This window comes from Telopea speciosissima, chromosome 9, assembly GCF_018873765.1.
Source record: "Telopea speciosissima isolate NSW1024214 ecotype Mountain lineage chromosome 9, Tspe_v1, whole genome shotgun sequence".
Lineage (NCBI taxonomy): Eukaryota > Viridiplantae > Streptophyta > Magnoliopsida > Proteales > Proteaceae > Telopea > Telopea speciosissima.
The window spans coordinates 8,255,153-8,275,550 of NC_057924.1; the positions used below are offsets into that span (position 1 = coordinate 8,255,153).

The 20,398-nt window shown below is 38.8% G+C and overlaps 1 protein-coding gene across 1 annotated transcript; it reads right to left on the bottom strand.

Annotated features, from left to right (window-relative positions):
- Positions 1 to 11,593: 11,593 nt before the first annotated feature.
- Positions 11,594 to 13,058, bottom strand: LOC122639963 (thioredoxin-like protein CXXS1). The gene is made up of 3 exons (XM_043833028.1): positions 12,905 to 13,058; positions 12,636 to 12,758; positions 11,594 to 11,920 (listed from the first exon to the last, which is right to left on the bottom strand). The coding sequence occupies exons 1-3, from the start codon at positions 13,013 to 13,015 to the stop codon at positions 11,765 to 11,767; spliced, it is 390 nt and encodes a 129-aa protein (XP_043688963.1). The 5' UTR covers positions 13,016 to 13,058; the 3' UTR covers positions 11,594 to 11,764.
- Between the last annotated feature and the right edge of the window lie 7,340 nt (positions 13,059 to 20,398).

Consider the following 20,398-nt stretch of genomic DNA (forward strand, 5'->3'; position numbering starts at 1 on the left):
AGCGCGCGTAATGATCGCCACACACTTGGAAAGATGGAAATGATTAGGGGTTTGACGATCATTTTGCATATCCTTGTGTTTGGGCGTAGGAACAATGTGCATTGTTCGACCAGATGGTGTTCTCTTTCTCATTATATATTAGTTACACAATCATATGTCACGCCCTCCTCCCTTATTTCCCTAGGTTTTTCCCTTTGCAATCAAACAAGTCTCTAGGATAATTTATTTTTATATAAAAGGAGGGAAAAGAACTTTGTCTGAGAGTGTGCGTCCTGCATCCAAACACACCTCCCCCCCCCCCATGAAATGCACAAACATCTTACTTGACGCCTTCGCACGCTCCCCCATTGGCCCTCACACACGCATAAGAGCCACACTCCCGAACAGAGAACACTTCTCCGAAAAAAATATGCATGTTTCACATGTTATATGACAAAATAAAAGTGTAACAATGGCACAAAATTTCCCTAACCTTTTAAGCACAATAGGTAGTGTGTTTCCCATAATTAAAGGGTGGGGAGATTAACACACTATTGGTGTGGGATAAAATCTCCCATGCCAAGCTAATGGGAGCATAGGATGGGGCACCTCACGGTTCATATACAAGAGACCTACATGTCAAGGAAGCGAAAGAGTGTAAAAGGATGCATAATATCGGCAATGTATCCCAATGAAATAAACTACCTTTACCATCCACCCCCTTGTTATTCATGTTTTTAGACAACAAATCCACCATCTAACATCTTAGTAACATCTTAGTCGAAGACAATGGCCATGAAGATCCTTAGACATAAGGGTAACAATAATTTGATTCCTTACCACAATGTTGTAGTATTCTCACTCTCCCACTCTATAGGATTTTTATCCTCTCAAGTGCGATGCACTAGGTAGTGCACCATACTTGAAAATCCAACCGTTAAAACATGGGCAGTGACGTCTTTTTATCTTTTCAGCTGTTGGGTGTATGTACGGTTGGATTCTCAAGTGTGGTAAGTGTGGTGCATTGGCAATGCACCGCACTTGAGAGGATAAAAATCCCACTCTATATGATTGGAAGTTTAAGGTTCATCAAAGGGTTTGGGTCTTATCTGATGAACTTGGTGAAAATGATTGTAGGTTGTAGACCTACATGCAAAACTGGGGAGGACAGCACAACTAGGACTAAAATTTCATGTGAAATTACAACATTTCCCTCTAATTTGATGTTCCATTGTGCCCATTCAAGAACAAATGTGTCATGTCGCGATTTTCATTTAGACCGAGCTTTCCTTTATTTATGATAAAGAGAATATCTTTAGCAACCCCCTTTTTGGTGGATTTAGGTCCTTTGTAGTGTGACAAGGTTTGTAGCACACCATCCGACGGCCCGTAGTGCTCGGGCACGCAGCCCAACATATAGGCGGGGTGTTGGGCTGTGTGCCCAAGCACTATGGGCCATTGAATGTGTGCTACTCTCCCTGTCGCGCTACAGAGGAGCCAACGCATTTTTAGTTGATAGATGGAACTTTAGGAATAGGGCAGGGCATTTTGGACTTTTAACTAGTAGGGAAAGTAATTATGACCTTCTATCCATTGGTTAAGCCTACAAGTTAAGATCCTCTGCACGTACGTTCACCTACACTTACATCTCAAGTGCCAACACCTGTCCTATTTACTGCCATTCAAAGAATGAAGATATGGTATTTATGAAAGTAAAAAAGATGGGTGTTGGCACTTGGCACCTGAAGCTTACATGCAAGGAATCCCAATTCGAAGAGTACACACACTGAGAAAGAAAACTTTCACGATATTCTTTGGCCTGATTTGGTTTGATTTCTATTTCAATTTAATGGGATGATGTCTACTTCAAAAATTGTTTGGTTTGTTCTTTTGCACCTTATTTCTGTGAAATAAAAATTCTGAAGCGAGGAGCTATTTCAGAATTTCTATTTCATTTGATTTTACTCTTTCTTTTTAATGAGCACATACTTAATTTGATAGGCAAAATAGTAATTTCACATTAAAAATAAAACATCATCTTTCTTCCTCTCCTAATGGTCTCACCACCACCACCATTTCCATGCCAGTGCCACCACCTCCTGTCACCACCACTTCCACACCACCACCCCCTTCCCTTCCCATCCCAACCTCACCCCACTACCGTCACCATCAGTCTACCACCCTTCCCAAAGAAATATAGAGAATCTATTCTCAAAAATTGACCTACCAAATGGATTTCTTTTTTATTCTTGAAGTATTTCATATTGATAGTTTGATGCAACTAAAACAATTTCAATTTCTTGACCAAAAATCTATTTGTTGACTATTTCATGATATCAATCCAAAATTTAAATAAAAATCATACCAAATCTACCCTAGTCTCGTATGTCTCTTGATGTGCGGAAAAAAATCTTTTCTTTCCCCTTGGGAAGTTAGGAAGCAAATCTTTAGTGTATGTTGAAAATTCAAAAGACAGGGACAAAAATCCCCCATATGACATATTAAAAACAAATACTTGGTCTTGTAATAAGAAGACAAAGTGATTAATTCCATATAAAAAGAGTGATTATTTATAAAAATGGTGTCTTTGGGCCAATCCACATTGACTCTAATAGCTCACTCTATAAATCAGCCGTGAAAATGTTGATTATCGAAAGATTAAAATTGCTCAGAAAAAAAAATCTACTCTCTTTGGTAATTGTTTAGTGAAAGGTGCAATACATTTGCAAAACTCTATTTGGGAAAAAAATCCATAAAAATACAAAAGAGAAAGTTTTCATACACAGTCATATAAGCCGTGTATGTGAGAAGGTGGGAGTTTCAAGGCATTAATTAATGGGTGGAGATTTATTATTTTTTCAACTCTTTGTGAGAGACCGTCTCACATACACGACTTACACAGCCATGTATGAAAACTTTCCTCAACCAAAAAAGATAAGAAATAGATATTATTCCTCAGGATTCAAAGGAGGCATGGTTCACGCAACTCGTCAACGCCAAGGCCCATGAGCCAAGAGTGCATTTTGAAGCCCGTAGATTTTGCTCTATGACATGGTTGTTTACAGAGTCTATAACTGTATCGAAATTGTCCTTTCATATAATAGGGTGTTTTATTCTTATTCCATAAGGATTAAAAATGGCTTTGCATAATGGGATTTTCTTATTAATGCCCTTATGGTGTTAAATAATTATTTTTTTGATAACAAAATTTTATTTAGTGGACGTGAAAACTCATGACTGTAGAGTACACATTTCTATCAACCATGGATTGAAAATGGGCCAAACCATCGGACACGTCACCGATAGAACCCTCTTTGCCAGAGAATCAGCTAAGCTGTTAATTTCTCTTGGAATAAAGCAAAAGTTATATGTTTTAAAGAAAGAAGAGAGACGAATAATATCCTCCAAAATGCTCCTTAACTTCAAAGGGTATGTTGCAATTCCTTTTTGCAGATAGGAAATCACATCTTTGTTATCCAATTCAATTTCCACTTTATTATAGCCCTCTAAAACATCCTCCATTAGTGATGATTCGATAGCTAAGACCTCTCCAGTTGCAGTATCATCAAAATTTGTTGGAATTGACATGGTAAAAAGAGGGTTTCCATGATAATCTCGACAAATAAAACCCAAACCACCCTTCTATGAATTAGAAGGGAGACTCGCATTTTGCAACTTTACATATAAATTATTTTTCCAATAAGAGTAATAGTGTTATTTCATTTGCATATTAAAACATTGTGCTTAATAATGACATAATCATGTCATTTTTATTATTATTTTTTTTTAAAAAACCCCATGATATTTCTATCTTAAAAATCTCTTGAGAATAAGACAAGAGAATTAAAAGAAATTGTTAAGTTCTCAATACACCTATAGAGGTGTCATTGAGACACTCCCTTGTATAATTAATTAAGAATAAGAGTGTCAAAATCAAACCGAGCCATGTACATCAAAACTGTGAAACCATTGAATAAATAGTTTGATTATGGTTTTAACTCATGAAAAACCATTTAAAACGAAACAGATATTAATACTATGTAATGGTAATAATTAAGCATTATTAAATAATTAGTAAATATATAATGTACAAACAAACAATTATTTATAGAACACATATAAGAATTCAATTCATACTTCCATTTCAATAAAAAAAATTTAAAAAGAATGGAAAATAGTCATTTGAATAAAATAAAAAAAAGAAGTTAAAATACCTTATAAAACCATGCCAACCCCTAAGGTATGCCATTATTTTAAAGCATCCACACTAAGTATGGTACTTATCAGAGGTTCCCCTGATCAATAAAGAAAAATTATAAACACACCCCTTGTCGTTAGTCCAAGGCTATTAAGTAGTGATGTTAGCAAGTAAAAATTTTCTTAAAGACAAATCGGCCCTTGTAATGACATGAAGTACCTATTATAACCTCCCAATTAAAAGAACCAAATCTTTCTTCTTCTTCAATCGAACGAAGAAACCCTCTGCAACAGCTGTCAAACAAAGAAACCCTGCATACCGGCAACCAAAGAAACTGACGTCGAGCGACGAAGCTAGATAAGACCCTAACGAAGCTCTTCCTCACTTTGACGAGTACTGAAGATGCCCCGATTCCTTTGAATGTAAGTTCACAAAACCATTGGTGCAAGAATCATATTTTGGTGGAATCGGATTGCTCCAGCCTGATCACCCAGATTAACTCTGGGTGCTTTTATCTCGATGTTAGTTGTGTTGGTTATGACATCCTTCAGTCTCAGAAATCTTTTGTCTGTTGCTCCTTTAGCTTTATTCCAAAGTCTTCCAATTCTGTGGCAGATTCCTTGGCCCGGTCGGCCTTTTCAGCTAAGTCCCCGATAGTTTGGCCTCTTACCTCTCAGTGGCTTCTTAATCTCTGTTTGAAAGATGTCACTGCTTGTAATGACTTCTTTGGTCAATGATATTTCTTTCTACCAAAAAAAGAATCCAATTTTTTTAGTTGAAATCCTTAGTAAATTCGTATTTTTGTATCTGTGAATGCATGAACATCTAAGTTTTAGGGGTTTTATTGCAATTTATAAATAATATATGTATGTTTAGGCTTGATTGAGTTGAAAACCCTTAGTTTTAGGGTTAATAGAGCATATGGGGATTTGGAATGGAATCAGGGAATATCGAACCTAATTCTAGGGTTTTGCTTCACAAAACATCATTGCATTTTCAGATTTGAGGACCCTATCGTAGGGATCCTGAGACTACTTCCAGCCAAATCAATCTCCAATTCCAGTTCTGAGACAAATTCCAACGACGAGAGCGCACACACACACACACCCTCGAGCCCCTTGTTGTACCAGAGAGTGCACACACACACCCTAACTGGTGTAGGCTTTTTTATGTTTCAGATTTGAGGGCCCTATTGTAGGGTTTTTTTATGTTTTAGTGGAGGGAATTTTAGTAAATTGCATTTCATAGGTTAACCCCTTTAGAATTTGGGTAACGGTTGTATTTGCATATTTAGTGACTTAGTGTGGGTGATTTAAAATAATGGCATATCTCATGGGGTGGCGTTGATAATTTCCCTTTTATAAATGGTTTTCATTTCAACATGTGGAACCATTTATTAAAGGATTGGTTTCACTTAAAAATCTTACATTGAATTGAACCGGACCGTTAATTCTAAAATCGAACCGTTTGACACCCTTTTAAAGAAGTTCTATATTTGGCTCATGGTTACAACTTACAATGCGGTGTAAGTACGAAAATATCCCAAATCATACAGCTAAGAGCCTAAGACTACAAATAGAACGAGAATCACAAAAGGACAAACCAACAAACGCAAACTAGGGGCACTGGCATTGGCAATATATGTTAATCCGAGATGCCCTTCAACTCTTTCACTGTTATTATCATTAACTCCTAAGGTTAATACAGACAGCTTTTGCTTTGGATTCCCTGCTTCTATGCTCTCTAATACCTAATCTAGCCAAACCCTGCACCCTAGTCTCAGTGGGTCAGTGGGCCAGTGGGCCAGTGGCCAGGCTAGATACATATTGCTCTGTCTGTTGTTCAACACAATAAATACACAGTGGCCTCTAGACTCTCTACCAACAATGAATGGCTTTTTCATCTAGTCAAATTGAGTTCAGCTTTCTTTCTCTTCTCTGTTTTTTTCAGACTTTTTATCTTGGATTTACACCTCTGGAAGTGTGTTATTAATGGAAGAAATTGAAGAAGAAAAATATGAGGATACTGAACGATCAAATCACTCCTAAAATACTATTTCACCTTCAAAATTAAATCCAGGCCTTTTTGTGTTACAATCAAAAGATTCTGACACTGATAACACTGAGAGAAGTGGAAAAGGTCTATTTAAACTGTCTTTGACAAATGCATTACAGTGTGTTGCAGAATTGCAGTGCAAAGGATCCGATCTCGGTGAATAAAACAATGGCAGAGGAAGGTGGCAATGTATTTGTGGTGTTAGATCGAAACACTACCAAACCCAATTGTTAATTAACGCAATTCTTCGAGTACATTTTGTATGTAAATTTTATAAACAAAACGATCGACCACCATTCCAATAGTGAAATACAGCACAGAGAAGGAAGAAAAAAGAAAAACTCATTCAAACCCAGAAGAACCCACCTCTCATCTTTCTCCTCTTCTTCTTTTGTACACAACCATCGAAATTTGAGAGAGAAAAAAATTAATGAACACAGAAAACAAGAAAGGAGAAAAATTAAAGAAAAAAGAACAGGGCTAGTAAGAGGATAATGTGGGATGACAAGAGGTAGTACTTTAACTGTAAATCGACGCTACTTGCAGTAATTAATCCGACTGCTGCGAATGCACAGGGCCTTGAGCGACTACCCCTGTACTCGGTGGGTTGTAAGGAGGAGTCGCCGTCGCCGTCGCCGGGATCGGGTTGGGATATGGAGGAGGTCGACAGTTTCCTCCGCTGCAGGGGTTAGAGAACAATGGCTCCGGATCGGGGGAATGCTGGCAGCTTTCACCGTTACACTTGTGGTTCTTTTGGAGTCCATGACGGAATACTCCGAAGCCTACGATTAGACCCACCATCACCAGCACTGCTATTATGAAGATGAAGATCTTCGTTGCTTTCCCCACATAACACATCATGCAGTTTTTCTTCTTTCAGATTTCTTTTTAGGGAAGAATTTTTTAAAAGAAAAGAAGAAAAAATTGGGTAAAACCAAACTGGGATTGCTTCTCTTTCGTTGTAATAAGGTTCAGGTTGAGTGTAAGGGGGCAAAGGGAGAAGGGTTTTGTTTCTTTTTCTTTCTCCTTCTACTGTTTGTCATGATTTTGGATCTAAATAAACAGTATAAGGAGAAGAAGATGAAGAAAAATTCTGCATTTTGGCTAAATTTGGGGATGGCTGAATGGGTGTTAACAATAAAAACGAAAAGAGAGTATTGTTGAGGGAGTTGCAGTCACCTGAAGTCAATTATAGGAAAAGGGTAGTGAGGACTGAGGACTGAAGAAGATGCTTTGCTGGTGAAAAAGGTTCAACATAGTATATAGAGTTGGTGAAAGAAACAGAGTGATTACCCAGTTCTCCGTTCGTAGGGGGGTGAATCTGAAGGGCATTTGAGGGATTTGATGGAGACCAGAAGTGAAAGTGAAAAGACGAAGGGAAAGTTGTAAAACAAAACCAGGTTGGCGAATCAATCTGGTACCGACGACCAAGGCTCAGGAATCAGGACTCGGGAGTCGGGAGTCGGGACCAGAGGGGGACCCTCTCTTCGTCCTCTTGCTTGGATGTCACTCTGCCATTTCTGTACTTGGGAAGTTGGGAACTGGGAATTTGGGAAGGAACAAACAAACTGAGCAAGAGCAGCAGAAGCAAAAGCAGAGTTGCAGCAGCTTAGTTGTCACTTGGCAGAGTCTGGTAATGTTTTTGGATTGTTTGAGTGGTTTTGACAGAATGGAGTAAACTCTTAAACAGTCAATCAATGCTACGCTCTGATTCCCAGGATGTTCAGAGTGCAGTTGTACTGTGTACGATTGATTCACCTCGTTCCTAGTTCCAAAGTTGCATTGTTCCTCATTTCCTCCTATCTATTCCAGCCTTCCAGGCAGCCATTCTGGTTTTACTAAAACCTTCATTGTATTTCTTACCAAAAAAAAACCTTCATTGTAGAGAGTAAAGGTTTATGCTTTGGGCTTGGTTTGGGGAAGAAGATTAATTTGGTTTTAAACCTCCATTGTAGAGGGTAAAGGTCTCTGCTTTAGGCTTGGTGTGGGAATATTGGATGACATTGTTCAGCCCATGAATTGAGCTTAAGTTTTTAATTCAAGGTTTGGTTGTTTATTCCGTCAGTCACGGTGAATGGAAATCTATTTGTCACAGACTAAAGAATGAGCATGGAAGGGTATCATGAGGATATTTTGGGACTTGTACTAAAACTCTATAAGGATTTATAAACTCTAGGAGGGCTTGATGAATCTTCAGTGTGCTGTGAAGAAAAACTTTCTCCATAGGGTAACACTACAATATTATGTAATTATGTGGAAGTCCAAATTTTTAAGATATCTAGTACTGTCTATTTGGAGCTTAGTTAGTAAATTTGGGAACGGCAATTGAATGGAAACGGATACGTTTGGCAATTAAACGGATTAGACGGTAATAATACTTTTCAAAAATCCAGTGTAATAAAACACATACGATAATAATACGATACGTGTTTAATACGATCGCTCTATAAGCAAAAATACGGGCATATATTCACTATGTAATAGACATGCACCACCTAATAAACAAAATAATAGTATATAGATAATGATTTTATCAAAAAGAAACCTCACAACTAAAATAAACACACAATATAATATCCCCTATTGCATCTCATAAGATTATCATTTAACAAATCAAAATATCAATAAAAGTATCTCATCCGACATAAGAAAAAAAAATAAGATATAATGTGTTCTAGAACTCATCTCTAAGATGAGCTCACATCAATGAACTCAGCTCTAAGATGAACTAACATCATCAATGGAAGTTCATTTGCCTTTGCAATCAACAATTTACCCAGTTGCAATTTTTCGGCCACCTGAACTGAAATGAGAACGAAGATGAAGAAGATGAATGGAATGGGGGGGGGTAGTCAACGGCTAGGGTTCGAAGAGAAGAAGACCAAAATCGTATCATGCGAAGGTTTTGTTTTGCGTTTTTTCTTCTTTAAGTTTTGAGTTTTTTTTTTTTAACAAAACTAAACTTAAATTAAAAAGTATTAAACACATTTAATTCGTGTTTAATACGTGTATAATACGGGTGCACTTAAAAAAAAAGTATTTTACCATATATATGAAAATCTACGATAAAATATGTTTTTTTGAATTAAACGTTCGAATACGTGTATAATACGTGAACTTACTAACTAAGATTTGTAGTAAACTTACTAGGCAAGAGATCTCTACTTGGTCGCATGGTCTCTACACAAGCGTCTAGGCCAATGAGTGAGCATGTCTGACTAGGGCTGCAATAGGGTCGGGTTGAGCCGGGTTTTTTAAAACCCTAGCCCAACCCTGAATCCCCTTAGCTGGGCCCAGGCCCACCCTGACCCTGACTTAGGGCCTAAATACCTTGACCCTATCCCTGACCCTGACGGGCCAACCCCAGCCCAAGCCCACCCTGATTGGCCCTGGCCCTATAATAATTAAATTAAAATAACAAGACTATGAAAGATATGAGAGAGGAAGCTTGAACCAAGACCTTTTGGTTGGAATTGGTTTTTACACAAAACAAACTACCAAACGCGCTAAGCACTTGATATATGAATAAAGAAATTTCTTCAAGGCCAAAATCAGGGTCAGGCTGACCCGAGGTCTCAACCTTGACCCGACCCTGACTCAGGGCCAGGAATTTCTGGCCCTAACCCGCCCTCAGGGCCAAAAATCTTAGACCAAGCCCTGTTCAGGTTCAGGGCGGGTTCGGGCCGACAGGGCCAAACTTGCAGCCCTACGTCTGAGTATCTACTTACGGGCAAAGGCATCATCTCACGATATCCTGTGAGAGGGCATAAGAAACACCACTAAGTAGAGATCTTTTTCCCATTAGAGAGTGAGGTGGAGAGAGCCAAAGTATCAAAATTACCGTACTACCCTTGTGAAATAAAAAAAAATCGTATTCATGTTGATGCCTTGCACACGCTCTCATTGGCCTTCAATGTGAGGCAACGCAATCTCTTGACCCTTTTTTGTTTAACATAAATTCTTTGGTTTTTTTCCGAATGAAATTTGTTTCAAATCATTGCAAATTCTTTGTATTTGTTAATCGATGTTGTGTCTCAACTTGTTCCTCTATCCAGACATAGCCCAACACAAAAGACCGGTGCACCTAGGGGTGTCAATTCCAGGCCCGGACCTGCAGCCCCGACCGAGTCCGCCCGATTAAAGCCCGACCCGACCCGGGCCGATTACTAAACATGTCGAGCCTAGGTCAGACACGTTTAGTAATCGGGCGATCGCGGTGTGAGGTCCTAGCCCATTGGCCGCCCGACATGACCGATCGATTCCAGGCCCGACCTAGACCGACTGGTTACAGTCCGACCCTTTAAGTTATAAACTTCTCCTCCCCTTCCTTCCAAATTTCCTATTTTTGTTTATTTCTTTGTCTGTCTTTGACATTTATTTGTTAGATACACTAACATAGACGAAATGAGGCTTAATTTTTAGTTTTTAGATCTTACTTTGTTAGATGTGCTTCTATTTGGTGGTGTGCTGTAATTTTTTTTCTCCCTCAACTTACTTTGTTAGATGTGCCTTCTATTCAGTGTTGTGCTGCTATTTTTTTCCCCTCTACTTGCTTTGTTAGATATGCTTCTATTGGGTTTTGTGCTACTATTTTAGTTGGGATACGCTTTATTTGACTTTGAGTTGAGTTGTACCGTGACTGCCCAACGGTGTGATGATTTGAACTTAAAATTCTGGTTGCATGTCAATTAGTAAAACCACACCGTTTAGAGACTGTTTAGAGTTCAACGGCTCATTAGTCCATTTCGAGCCCGGTTTAGACCCGTTTAGCCCGAATAAGGCTGTCCCAATTAAAGACCGAACACCGACCGACCGAAATGAAACCGTACCATGTCCGCCCAAGGCAAGCCCGAATGCCTAAACGATCAGAAATGGTACAGCCTATAAAATTGGTGAGGCCCGACTAGACCCGACCAAGACCAACCGAGCCCGACCTGTTGACACCCCTAGGTGCACCCTTAGTCTTGTCTACCTTTCCAAGGTGCGCACATCTTTTCGCGTTGGACTGTGTCCTGGGAATTTTTATCCTCTCCTATTACAACACGGTGTTATACTGAATCGTGCGACGACTGCTGAGGCCATGTGCACCATGTAGGGCCCGTTGTGCCATATGGCCTCTGCAGCGCCGCACGATGCAATACAGCATCATGCTGTAGCAAAAGAGGATAACGATTCGTGTCCTGGAAGCTTTACACGCCATGCCCAGTGACCAGTTAATGTTCCTTTTCCTTTGTTTATGATACTTGTATGTCTTTTTTCCCATGTTTGTACTCTCGTCCCAACAGTGGGTTCATTTAACATTGATTTTGCTCGGAAGTCCTGTCCGGTTGGGGTTTGAGGTCGGCCCAACTTGATCCAATCAGACCAGATATCAACCAATATACTTTTTTCCTTTTCACTAGAAATAAAGAAACAAACTGTACAAGCATATCCACAGTCACACATCAAACTGACATCATCTTAGCACACCTGTAGATCATGAGGATCAGAAACATATACAACTATATCCACACCATCAAACTCTTGTAGATTTCAACTAAGCTTTAAGGCACGAAATGAGTGGGCAAAACCATCAATCCTTTTCTTAATCTCTTCAGGGTTGGCCCCTACAAGCTTATCTACTTGGGCTCCCTCCCTCAACAGCACAAAGGTGGGCATGGCCTTTACCTCCATCTTCGATGCCACCTCCTAATCCATCCCAAAACAACACAAGATAAACACTAAAATAAAATTGTATTACTAGAAACTTACAGAGTTTTCCTAAACTGTGTGCCGTTAGCTGTTTTGGATTTGAATAACAGAACAAGATTACAGTACAGGAGTGAGGAGTGAGGACCCAGATGGACTGGTAGAGATTATGTCAAAAGTGTCAACCTACCCAGAAAAGCAAGATTCTTAGATGCTTTTTTTTTCCTGTTCGATGGAAGAAATAGTTCGAAGAGGTTGACATGACATGATTGGAATTTCCAAATGGACTAATTTTTTGGAGTTGCATTCCTAATCATTGTTTTCTGGTTTCAGAGGTTAATCTCTCTAGAACCCACCTGCAACACAATTGTGTTCTCTCTAATCACCAGAGCCACCATTGACATAAGGGTTCAAAGCTCAAGTGTAAAGGACTACGAAAACAGAGCAACATGGACAGTGGTCGAATCTGGGTTGAGGAATTGAGTTAGGGTTAGGAAGTATGATCTGATAATTGAATGAATTCATGAGAATTTGAGATTAATCAGCTCTGAATTAGATTGGTTTTGGTACAAACTACAAAACCCTGAAGATCCCAGCTGGGTAAGTTGAGATGCTTCAAGATTCATACCAGAAGCAGAGGTGATGATGGCGATGATTCAATTCCAGAAAAGGGGGAGAAGAGATAAAAAGAATTAACTGGGTTTGATTCTAGTACCTTAACTTCATCGACATCTACGCAGAGAAACAAGATATCCTGGTGGACCAAAGCCAGCTCTTCGAATAGTTGGTTCATCACCACCGACGGCATGCACCAGGCCGCCGTGAAATGTATCACCACCTATAGATTGAAAAAATTTCACAAACATGTAACAACCACCACCAACAAAACCAAAATTTTCGTTCCAAATTAATAAGGATAAATGGATAATGGAGTAATGAAGAACTACTCTCTTTTTCATTAGAAAGATTGTGATGGAGACTTACAGGGCATCCCTGGTAGTTAGCCTGGTTCACCAACGAATCCCATGATTCCTGTGATTTCACCTTCACTACCTTGGACTTCACAGACTCCTCTTCCTCCACCTGACCTTCCATCTTTTCTTCTTCTTCTTCCTTCTCAATTCTTCTATGTGAGTGTTTCTATATATTTATAGAAGAGTTTTAAATTTTAAATTTTTAATGGAAATTGAGTATCAGAAACCGTAGGAGCTGCTCCTTGTTTTTTTCTCTCTAATGGTGGGATATGCATGAACCCGTAAATTCGATTAGTTCCTTTTATGGGCCCCACTTATGTTACATCCATATCTAGAAATATAAAATATTTTTCTTTTTTCTTTATCCTCTGTTCTTGATTTTTTTTTCTTATTTTTTATTTTAAAGTAAAAATATCTTCTTAGCCATTGTATCAATCTGAACCGTCTATTAGGTACATTTCCTCTATGGATTTTGTGGCCACGTGTCAAAACAATGTAAGGAAGTTTCTCGTCTTGAAAATATTTTTTTCGTGCTTATCCACTTGAGGGAACTGTTTTTGGGTTTTTGCTTCTGTTTTTGGAAGAGAAAGAATATATTTCCTGCTTCTCCATATTGTTTTTTGATAAACTGCTTCTCCATATTGTTGCACGACTCTTGTTCTATCATATGGCCCACAACCGACACAGCCGCCATAATGAATCGGACCTTTTTTTTTTCTTCCTCCGTTGAAGCATCACTCCATTTCATGGGATTGGAATTTCTCTATTTTTAGGATAGGATAAGGAAGGAAAGAACACATACATACATACATATATATATGTATACATATATACATAATTTTGTATGCCTAATGACATGAACATGCTTCGTGTAATAGAGGATTTCATATCATTTTCCGTATTAAAGTTTTCGGAGAAGGATCTATACTCTAGTGGTGTGTTATAGAAATTTACACGCATCTTATTGACTGTGTATCTCCAATTATTATTGCAATCCTCTTGTTATGTGTCAGGGTTTACTCTAGGGTATGGGCATTAGATTAAGTAATTTAGTATGGAATAGGTTAAATAGCTTGATTTAACACGTTTCATCGGTTTTAGAATTTTTCGCATTTGATCAAGTATCTAACATTTCATATCAAAGTCAGTCACCATGTTTTGGGTTCGAGTCACAGAAAAGACTACCTAGGAGGTCTACTTGGAGTAACTTGAAAGCCGTTAAGAAAAGACTATCTATCGCCTAAGTAAAAGCTGCCTAGTGAGAGCAACTGATGACAACGATTGCGGACACGTAGTGATTTGTTATGTACATAATGAGATTCACTCTAGTGTCGACTTGATTTAACACATTCCATCAGCTCTGAAACTTTTGACATATTGATACATAACACTCGTGTGCATGGAAGAAACATTTGAGGGATGGCCATGGACATTCTTTATTTTTTTTTGGATTAAGAGCTTGTATAATAGGAGGGGGAGGGGGGAATTAGGGGATGGGGATAGGCCCCAAGGTGGTTTGAACTCATGACCTCTTATTTGAAGAGTTGGTCTTTTGTCAATTGAGCTAACTCCTTGGGGTAAGGCCATGGACATTCTCTTATGTGTTTTTAAATATACCTCCCCACTCTCGGGCAACCCTCCCTCTCCACTCACGGCTTCTCTCTTCCCATCCCCATTTTTGCTCTCTCACCACCGCCGTTCGTTGCATCTGTCCCCCCATCATGGTTTGAGGTATTGGATCAGATCGGTATCGACCGAGATCGATCTCTATACCAATCCAATCCAGCTGTACGGACAGGGTTAAAAATGTTAAAAAAAAAAAAAAGTTTTTCTTTTATAAGAAAACAGGGACAAATGTGTCATATTTGCCTGAGTTTGGCGATCCCAATCCGTATCAGCTAATCCAATCCGATCCAGCCGATACCGATATCACGAACCATGCTCCCCACTCCACAACTCTACATCTCTCCCGTCTTCCCTACAATTCTATTTCATTATCCACTCTGATGCGTTAGGTGAAAATTTGAGTCCAAGAAAGGCATCTTTGTTTGCGGAAAACAAGTAACAAAGCTTAAATTAGGTTAAATTCAAAAGTAAATTAGCAAATACATAAGAACTGTTACGATCAACAAGGGCTGAAAATCAAGGATGTCACGTTTTTTCCTCCATTTCAAATATTTTTCCTTCACTCAGGCTTGGTCAATTGATGATAAAACAATGAAGAATTTGGGCTACTCTTCTCACTTCATCATCTCATGTAGATCAACTAAGAATCCCTCTCCCTGCTCCTGTCCTCTTACATGGGAACGATGTCTTGCCCTGATTCTCATGTTCAGTCTCTCTAATAGGACATTTGTCTAGAAAGCAACCTAATTGCTAGTGGATTTGTCCTTCCAAAAAACTGTTGGGATTCCTTATGGTAAATGAAAAAAAATTATTCTACATCAGAGATGATGGAGATGTGGATGGGTTAATAGGAATTTGATCACCATTTCCTTGACAGCTAGCTTTTGAGGATGAGTTCTACCCAAACCCCTAATAAAAACGATCTCACAATAGAAAGAGAGAGAGCAACAATGATGGGGTTGTAGAGAATCTTTATCCCATCCGATTGCAGACAGATTGAATGTTTGGGATTCTTTTTCCCATCCGATTTTAAAGTGTGCTTGTATATATGATTTCATTACATCCCACTAATGTACATCAATTTCCCTAAAAGTTTTAGGGCTAAACGAGTAAGGAACCTCCTCCATAAATGAATATAAATAGCATCTTTGTAATTTCTTACCACTTTAAAATTAATATAGATTCAATGTATCTTTTTGGGTCAAGGCCACAAACATTTTGAATAAAGCAAAAGAGCACTTTCTTTTTATTTATTTATTTGGAAGTATACCAATTCCCAACCCTTTTTGCACACGCCACCCATTTTACTATAGCCTCCCTTTTGAAATTCCCAAAACACCATCACTATTTTAAGGGTTTTCCATTATTACCCCTTCTGCCCCTCCAATACCCAAAAATGCACATGGCACTGGAGGGAACTTTCTCCCTTTTTTTTATGCCTTTTGAGTTTTTTAATTCATTTTATGACCAAGTTTCCATTCACCCATAATGAAAAGAGAAAAAAAAAAATTTCCATCTATAAGTTTTGGTTCTTCAATGGGACTTTTGAAATAGTGTCAAGGGTATTTTAGACATTCAAAAAAAGGAGACTCGTTACAAGATCAGCAAAACAGTGGATATATCTTTTTGCCTCCCGTAGCTGGTTCGACTTATTCCCTTTACCTACCTGACAAAACTATCACCTATTGGATCAGACCATAACCCGATCCTCCTGTCCACGATTGGGGTACGTCCATCCTATAAGAAACTATTCCACTTCCAACAAGCTTGGATACACCACCCAACTTTCTCAACCTTTTGTCTAGCCGCTTGGAAATCCTTACCACCATCCAACATAGTTAGTAAACTTTCTTCCTTTTCTATTTCCTTGAAAAAGTGGAATAGGGATGTCTTCGGCCATGTTTCCCAACTGAAAGACCAGTTGTTTTCTGATTACCTAAACAATACTAACTCTTCTTCACCTAACCCTGAGCTGCTAAGGAATATTAACAAAAAGGTTGATTGGATTTTTTATACTGAAGAGACCTTTTGGTTGCAGAAATCTCGGCACATGTACATTCGAGATGGAGATCGAAATACCAAGTATTACCACTCTATCTCCAAGACTAATCTCCGAAAAAGAAGAATTGATTTCATTGTTGATGACTTTGGAAACAAGATTTTCGACCCGAAGGGTATTGCTAAATTTTTTTTGGGTTTTCTTAAAGATTTGTTCACTTCTTCCAACCCCCTAGACGCCAGTTTTATTGAATGCCTTTTCCCTTCTGCTTTCCCTGCGGGGCAGTTGGATTCTCTGATCTCGGTGCCTTTGCTAGAGGAAGTCAGAAGGGCGATTTTCTCTATTGGACCTCTCAAAGCACCTGGAGTTGATGGTTTCAATGCTGGTTTTTACCAAAAAATTTGGCCTATTGTTGGTGAGGACGTACGTCTTTTGGCTGTTGATTTCTTTAAATCTGGCAACCTTCCCCCGGGCCTTAATCACACCTTGATTTGTATGATCCCTAAATTGGATAATGCCTCTTCTGTCTCGGATTTTCGACCCATTAGCCTTTGTAATGTGTCTTATAAAGTTATCGCTAAAATCTTGGCTTTACGATTTCGGGGAACTCTTCAATCCTTTATCTCCTCCTTTCAAGCTGCCTTTGTCCCTGGGCGTCAAATTGGCGACAATGTTATTATTGCCCAAGAAATCTTCCACTTCTTGAATCATTGTAAGGGCAAATAGGGGTTTGTGGCCATCAAGATTGACATGTCTAAACCCTATGATAGGGTGGAATGGGGCTTCATTACTTCAATCCTTACGTTTTTGGGGTTCTGTGATGAATGGGTACAACTCATTTTTGCTCTCATCTCCACCACTTTTTTCTCGATCAAATTTGACGGCAGTCCCTTTGATTTATTCTCCGCTTCTAGGGGTATTCGACAAGGATGCCCGCTTAGCCCCTACCTGTTTTTTGTCGCAATGGAGGCACTTTCTCGACTTCTATCCGCCTACCGAGACCTAAACATGTTCAAAGGGATCAAAATCTCCAGATCGGCACCCGAAATTTCTCATCTCCTATTTGCTGACGATATCTTATATTTTGCCGGGCTACCTCTGAGAACCTTTTGACTATCAAGGCAGTCTTGGACCTTTTTTCTGACTCGTTTGGAAAACAAATTAATTTTTCAAAAAGTTGCATCCATTTTAGTAAAAATGTTTCCTAGGAGACTAAAAGATCCCTGTGCTCTCTGATTGGAATCAAAAAAATGAAACAGGATTCCATCTATCTAGGTACTAATCTTTTTCATGGCAGATCCAAAGTGAAAGAGTTAAATGGTGTGATTGAACATATGCAGAAAAAACTGGCTTCTTGGAAAATTTCTCAATTATCTTTTGCAGGGCGTGGTGTTCTTATTAAATTTGTTCTGGCCTCAACTCCATCCTACCTCATGAACTTTTTTGAATTCCCTAGGAGTATTTGCCTTAAGATTGATTCGATTTGTGCACATTTCTGGAGGGGTCACTCTGCCATCACGCAAAAGAGGAGATCTGCGCTTATCTCATGGGACAAGATGTGTATCCCTAAGTCTAAGGGAGGACTTGGGTTTCGTAAGGCGGAAGTCCATAATCATGCCTTATTGACCAAACTGAGTTGGCGCTTGATTACGGAACCTGAATCATTGTGGTGCCAGGTGCTTAAGGCAAAAAAATTTCCCAAGTTATCCTTCTTCGACCCATCTACGCGGAACCGGAGAGGATCCTGGACTTGGAACAGCATATCGAAGACCATCCCATACTTGGAACAAATGGTGATTAAGAAGATTGGGAATGGTAATTCTACCTTTTTCTGGTATGATAAATGGATTCCTTCCTTATTCGGTAATCTATCTTCTATGACTTCATCAACAATTACCCACTCTGATAGACTACTACGTGTCAACTCTATCCTACAAGATCAGGATTGGAACATTAATCACCTCAACTTAAATATCCCTCCCTCCATTTTATCTCAAATGCAATCTGTGACTACTTCTAATTCGGAAGATAGATGGTGGTGTTTATTAGCCAAAAAAGGCATTCTCACCACTAAAATTGCTGCCCAATTTCTTAGCTCTGTAAATTGTAGGTGTTCTTCTATTGAACTTAATTGGTGGAAATTCTTCTGGAAAATTTCAATTCATCCCAAATTTAAGATCTTCTTCTGGCGTTTGCTCAATGCAGGAATTCCTACCAAGGCAACTCTCTCGAAATGGATCCAGATCGACTCCTCATGTGCTCTTTGTGGAGTTGGTGTTGAGTCTCCATGGCATCTTTTCATTTCCTACGATTGGGTCAAACGCATCTGGGCAGCAGGACCTCTGGGATTAAGAACTGATTCGTTGAGGTTTCACTGTATTAAGAACTTCTCTCTGTTTTTTTATTCCCTATTACGATCAAACAAACAATTGGCGTCATGGGTATTTGCTGTAATTTCAATAACTTGTTACTTTATTTGGATGGTAAGGAATCGACTAGTCTATAGAGCACAACCCCTCAACCCTACATGGGTGATCCAATGCACGCAAAAATGGATCGGGGATCTCAAATTAAATCCCTCCCCTGGTTATGACCTGTCTGTAATAGATTATTCTAACTTGTTTGCGTTTACTTCTTTTGATTTGAAACTACCTGTGCTCAACCTTAATGTTCTGATATGTGCAAGATACCATCAACCGGGGTTAACCTTAGCTGGGTGGTCATATTTCTTTTTGATAGATGGCAAACTAAAGTTTTTTGATACAGGCTCTATGCAAGGTGGTGACAAACTAACAGTAGTTCTTTTTGCGATCCGAAGAGGCGTCGACCATGCAGCCAGGGTCGGATTGAAGTTTAAAGCAATTTGGAGTAACGACAATTTTGTGGCCGACATGTTTCCATCTCCAACCAAATGCTCATGGCCTTGGACTTTGTTTATAGACTGTTTATATATTTCTAATCGTACTCAGGATGTAACCTTTGTAAAGGAGGGGAACAGATTCTGTGTAACCCTAGCTACAAACCTGGCGAGGAACGCTATCTCTTTGTAGTCTTTTTTATTGTTTGTTTTTAATCATCAAAAAATAAAAAACAGTGGATATTTCTTCATTCACCCTCAATGGAAAATAATCTCCCCTTCAATTTACATAGAGATGGGTAAGATTTTGAAAAGAGCCACTTCAAGGAGTTGATACTTTGAAAAAAGTCAGATCTTGTCTATATATTCCATGAATCCAAGGAACTCTTTGCGCTTGGGCCAATGCAGATTTTGATATGAATTGACTTGGAATTGGGAATGATTAGTCCCACATTGGTAAGGGATGGTGGGATGGAAAGGTATTCAATATTATAAAAGGGTAAAGGGAAAAATTTCTAAAGGGTCCCTTAAGGGTAAGGTCCTACATTCCAATCCTATTAAGATTTGTTCTCTAGCAGTATATCTGAGGTTTAGTCCCCACTTCAGGTTAAAATTTTGGTCCAATTTGAAGTTAATTGGAGCAATCCTCTTGTAGGTTTAAGTGGATCTCAGATTTCAGCCAGCCCCTTTGAGGAATTGAGAGGTTATTCAACATGATTGTAAAAATTATTTAAATTTTTATTATATTTAGTTATGATATTTTTTAGATGTAATTTTTATTTTGCTTTTCAAATCCAAGGGGTTACTTAATAAAGTGAAATTTAATAACTAAATATGGAAAGATTTAGAATGGGTGACATAACCATGTGGAGTAATGGTTACAAAAGTTTCTTTATTAGGTTTGAAAATTTCAGTTCCCTTCTCTTCAATTTCCCTTTCAGCCAACAGTGTTTGATTGCTAAGTATATTTTATAGGAAATACAAATATTTCTCTTTCCCAATTCCTTAAAACCAATTGGAGC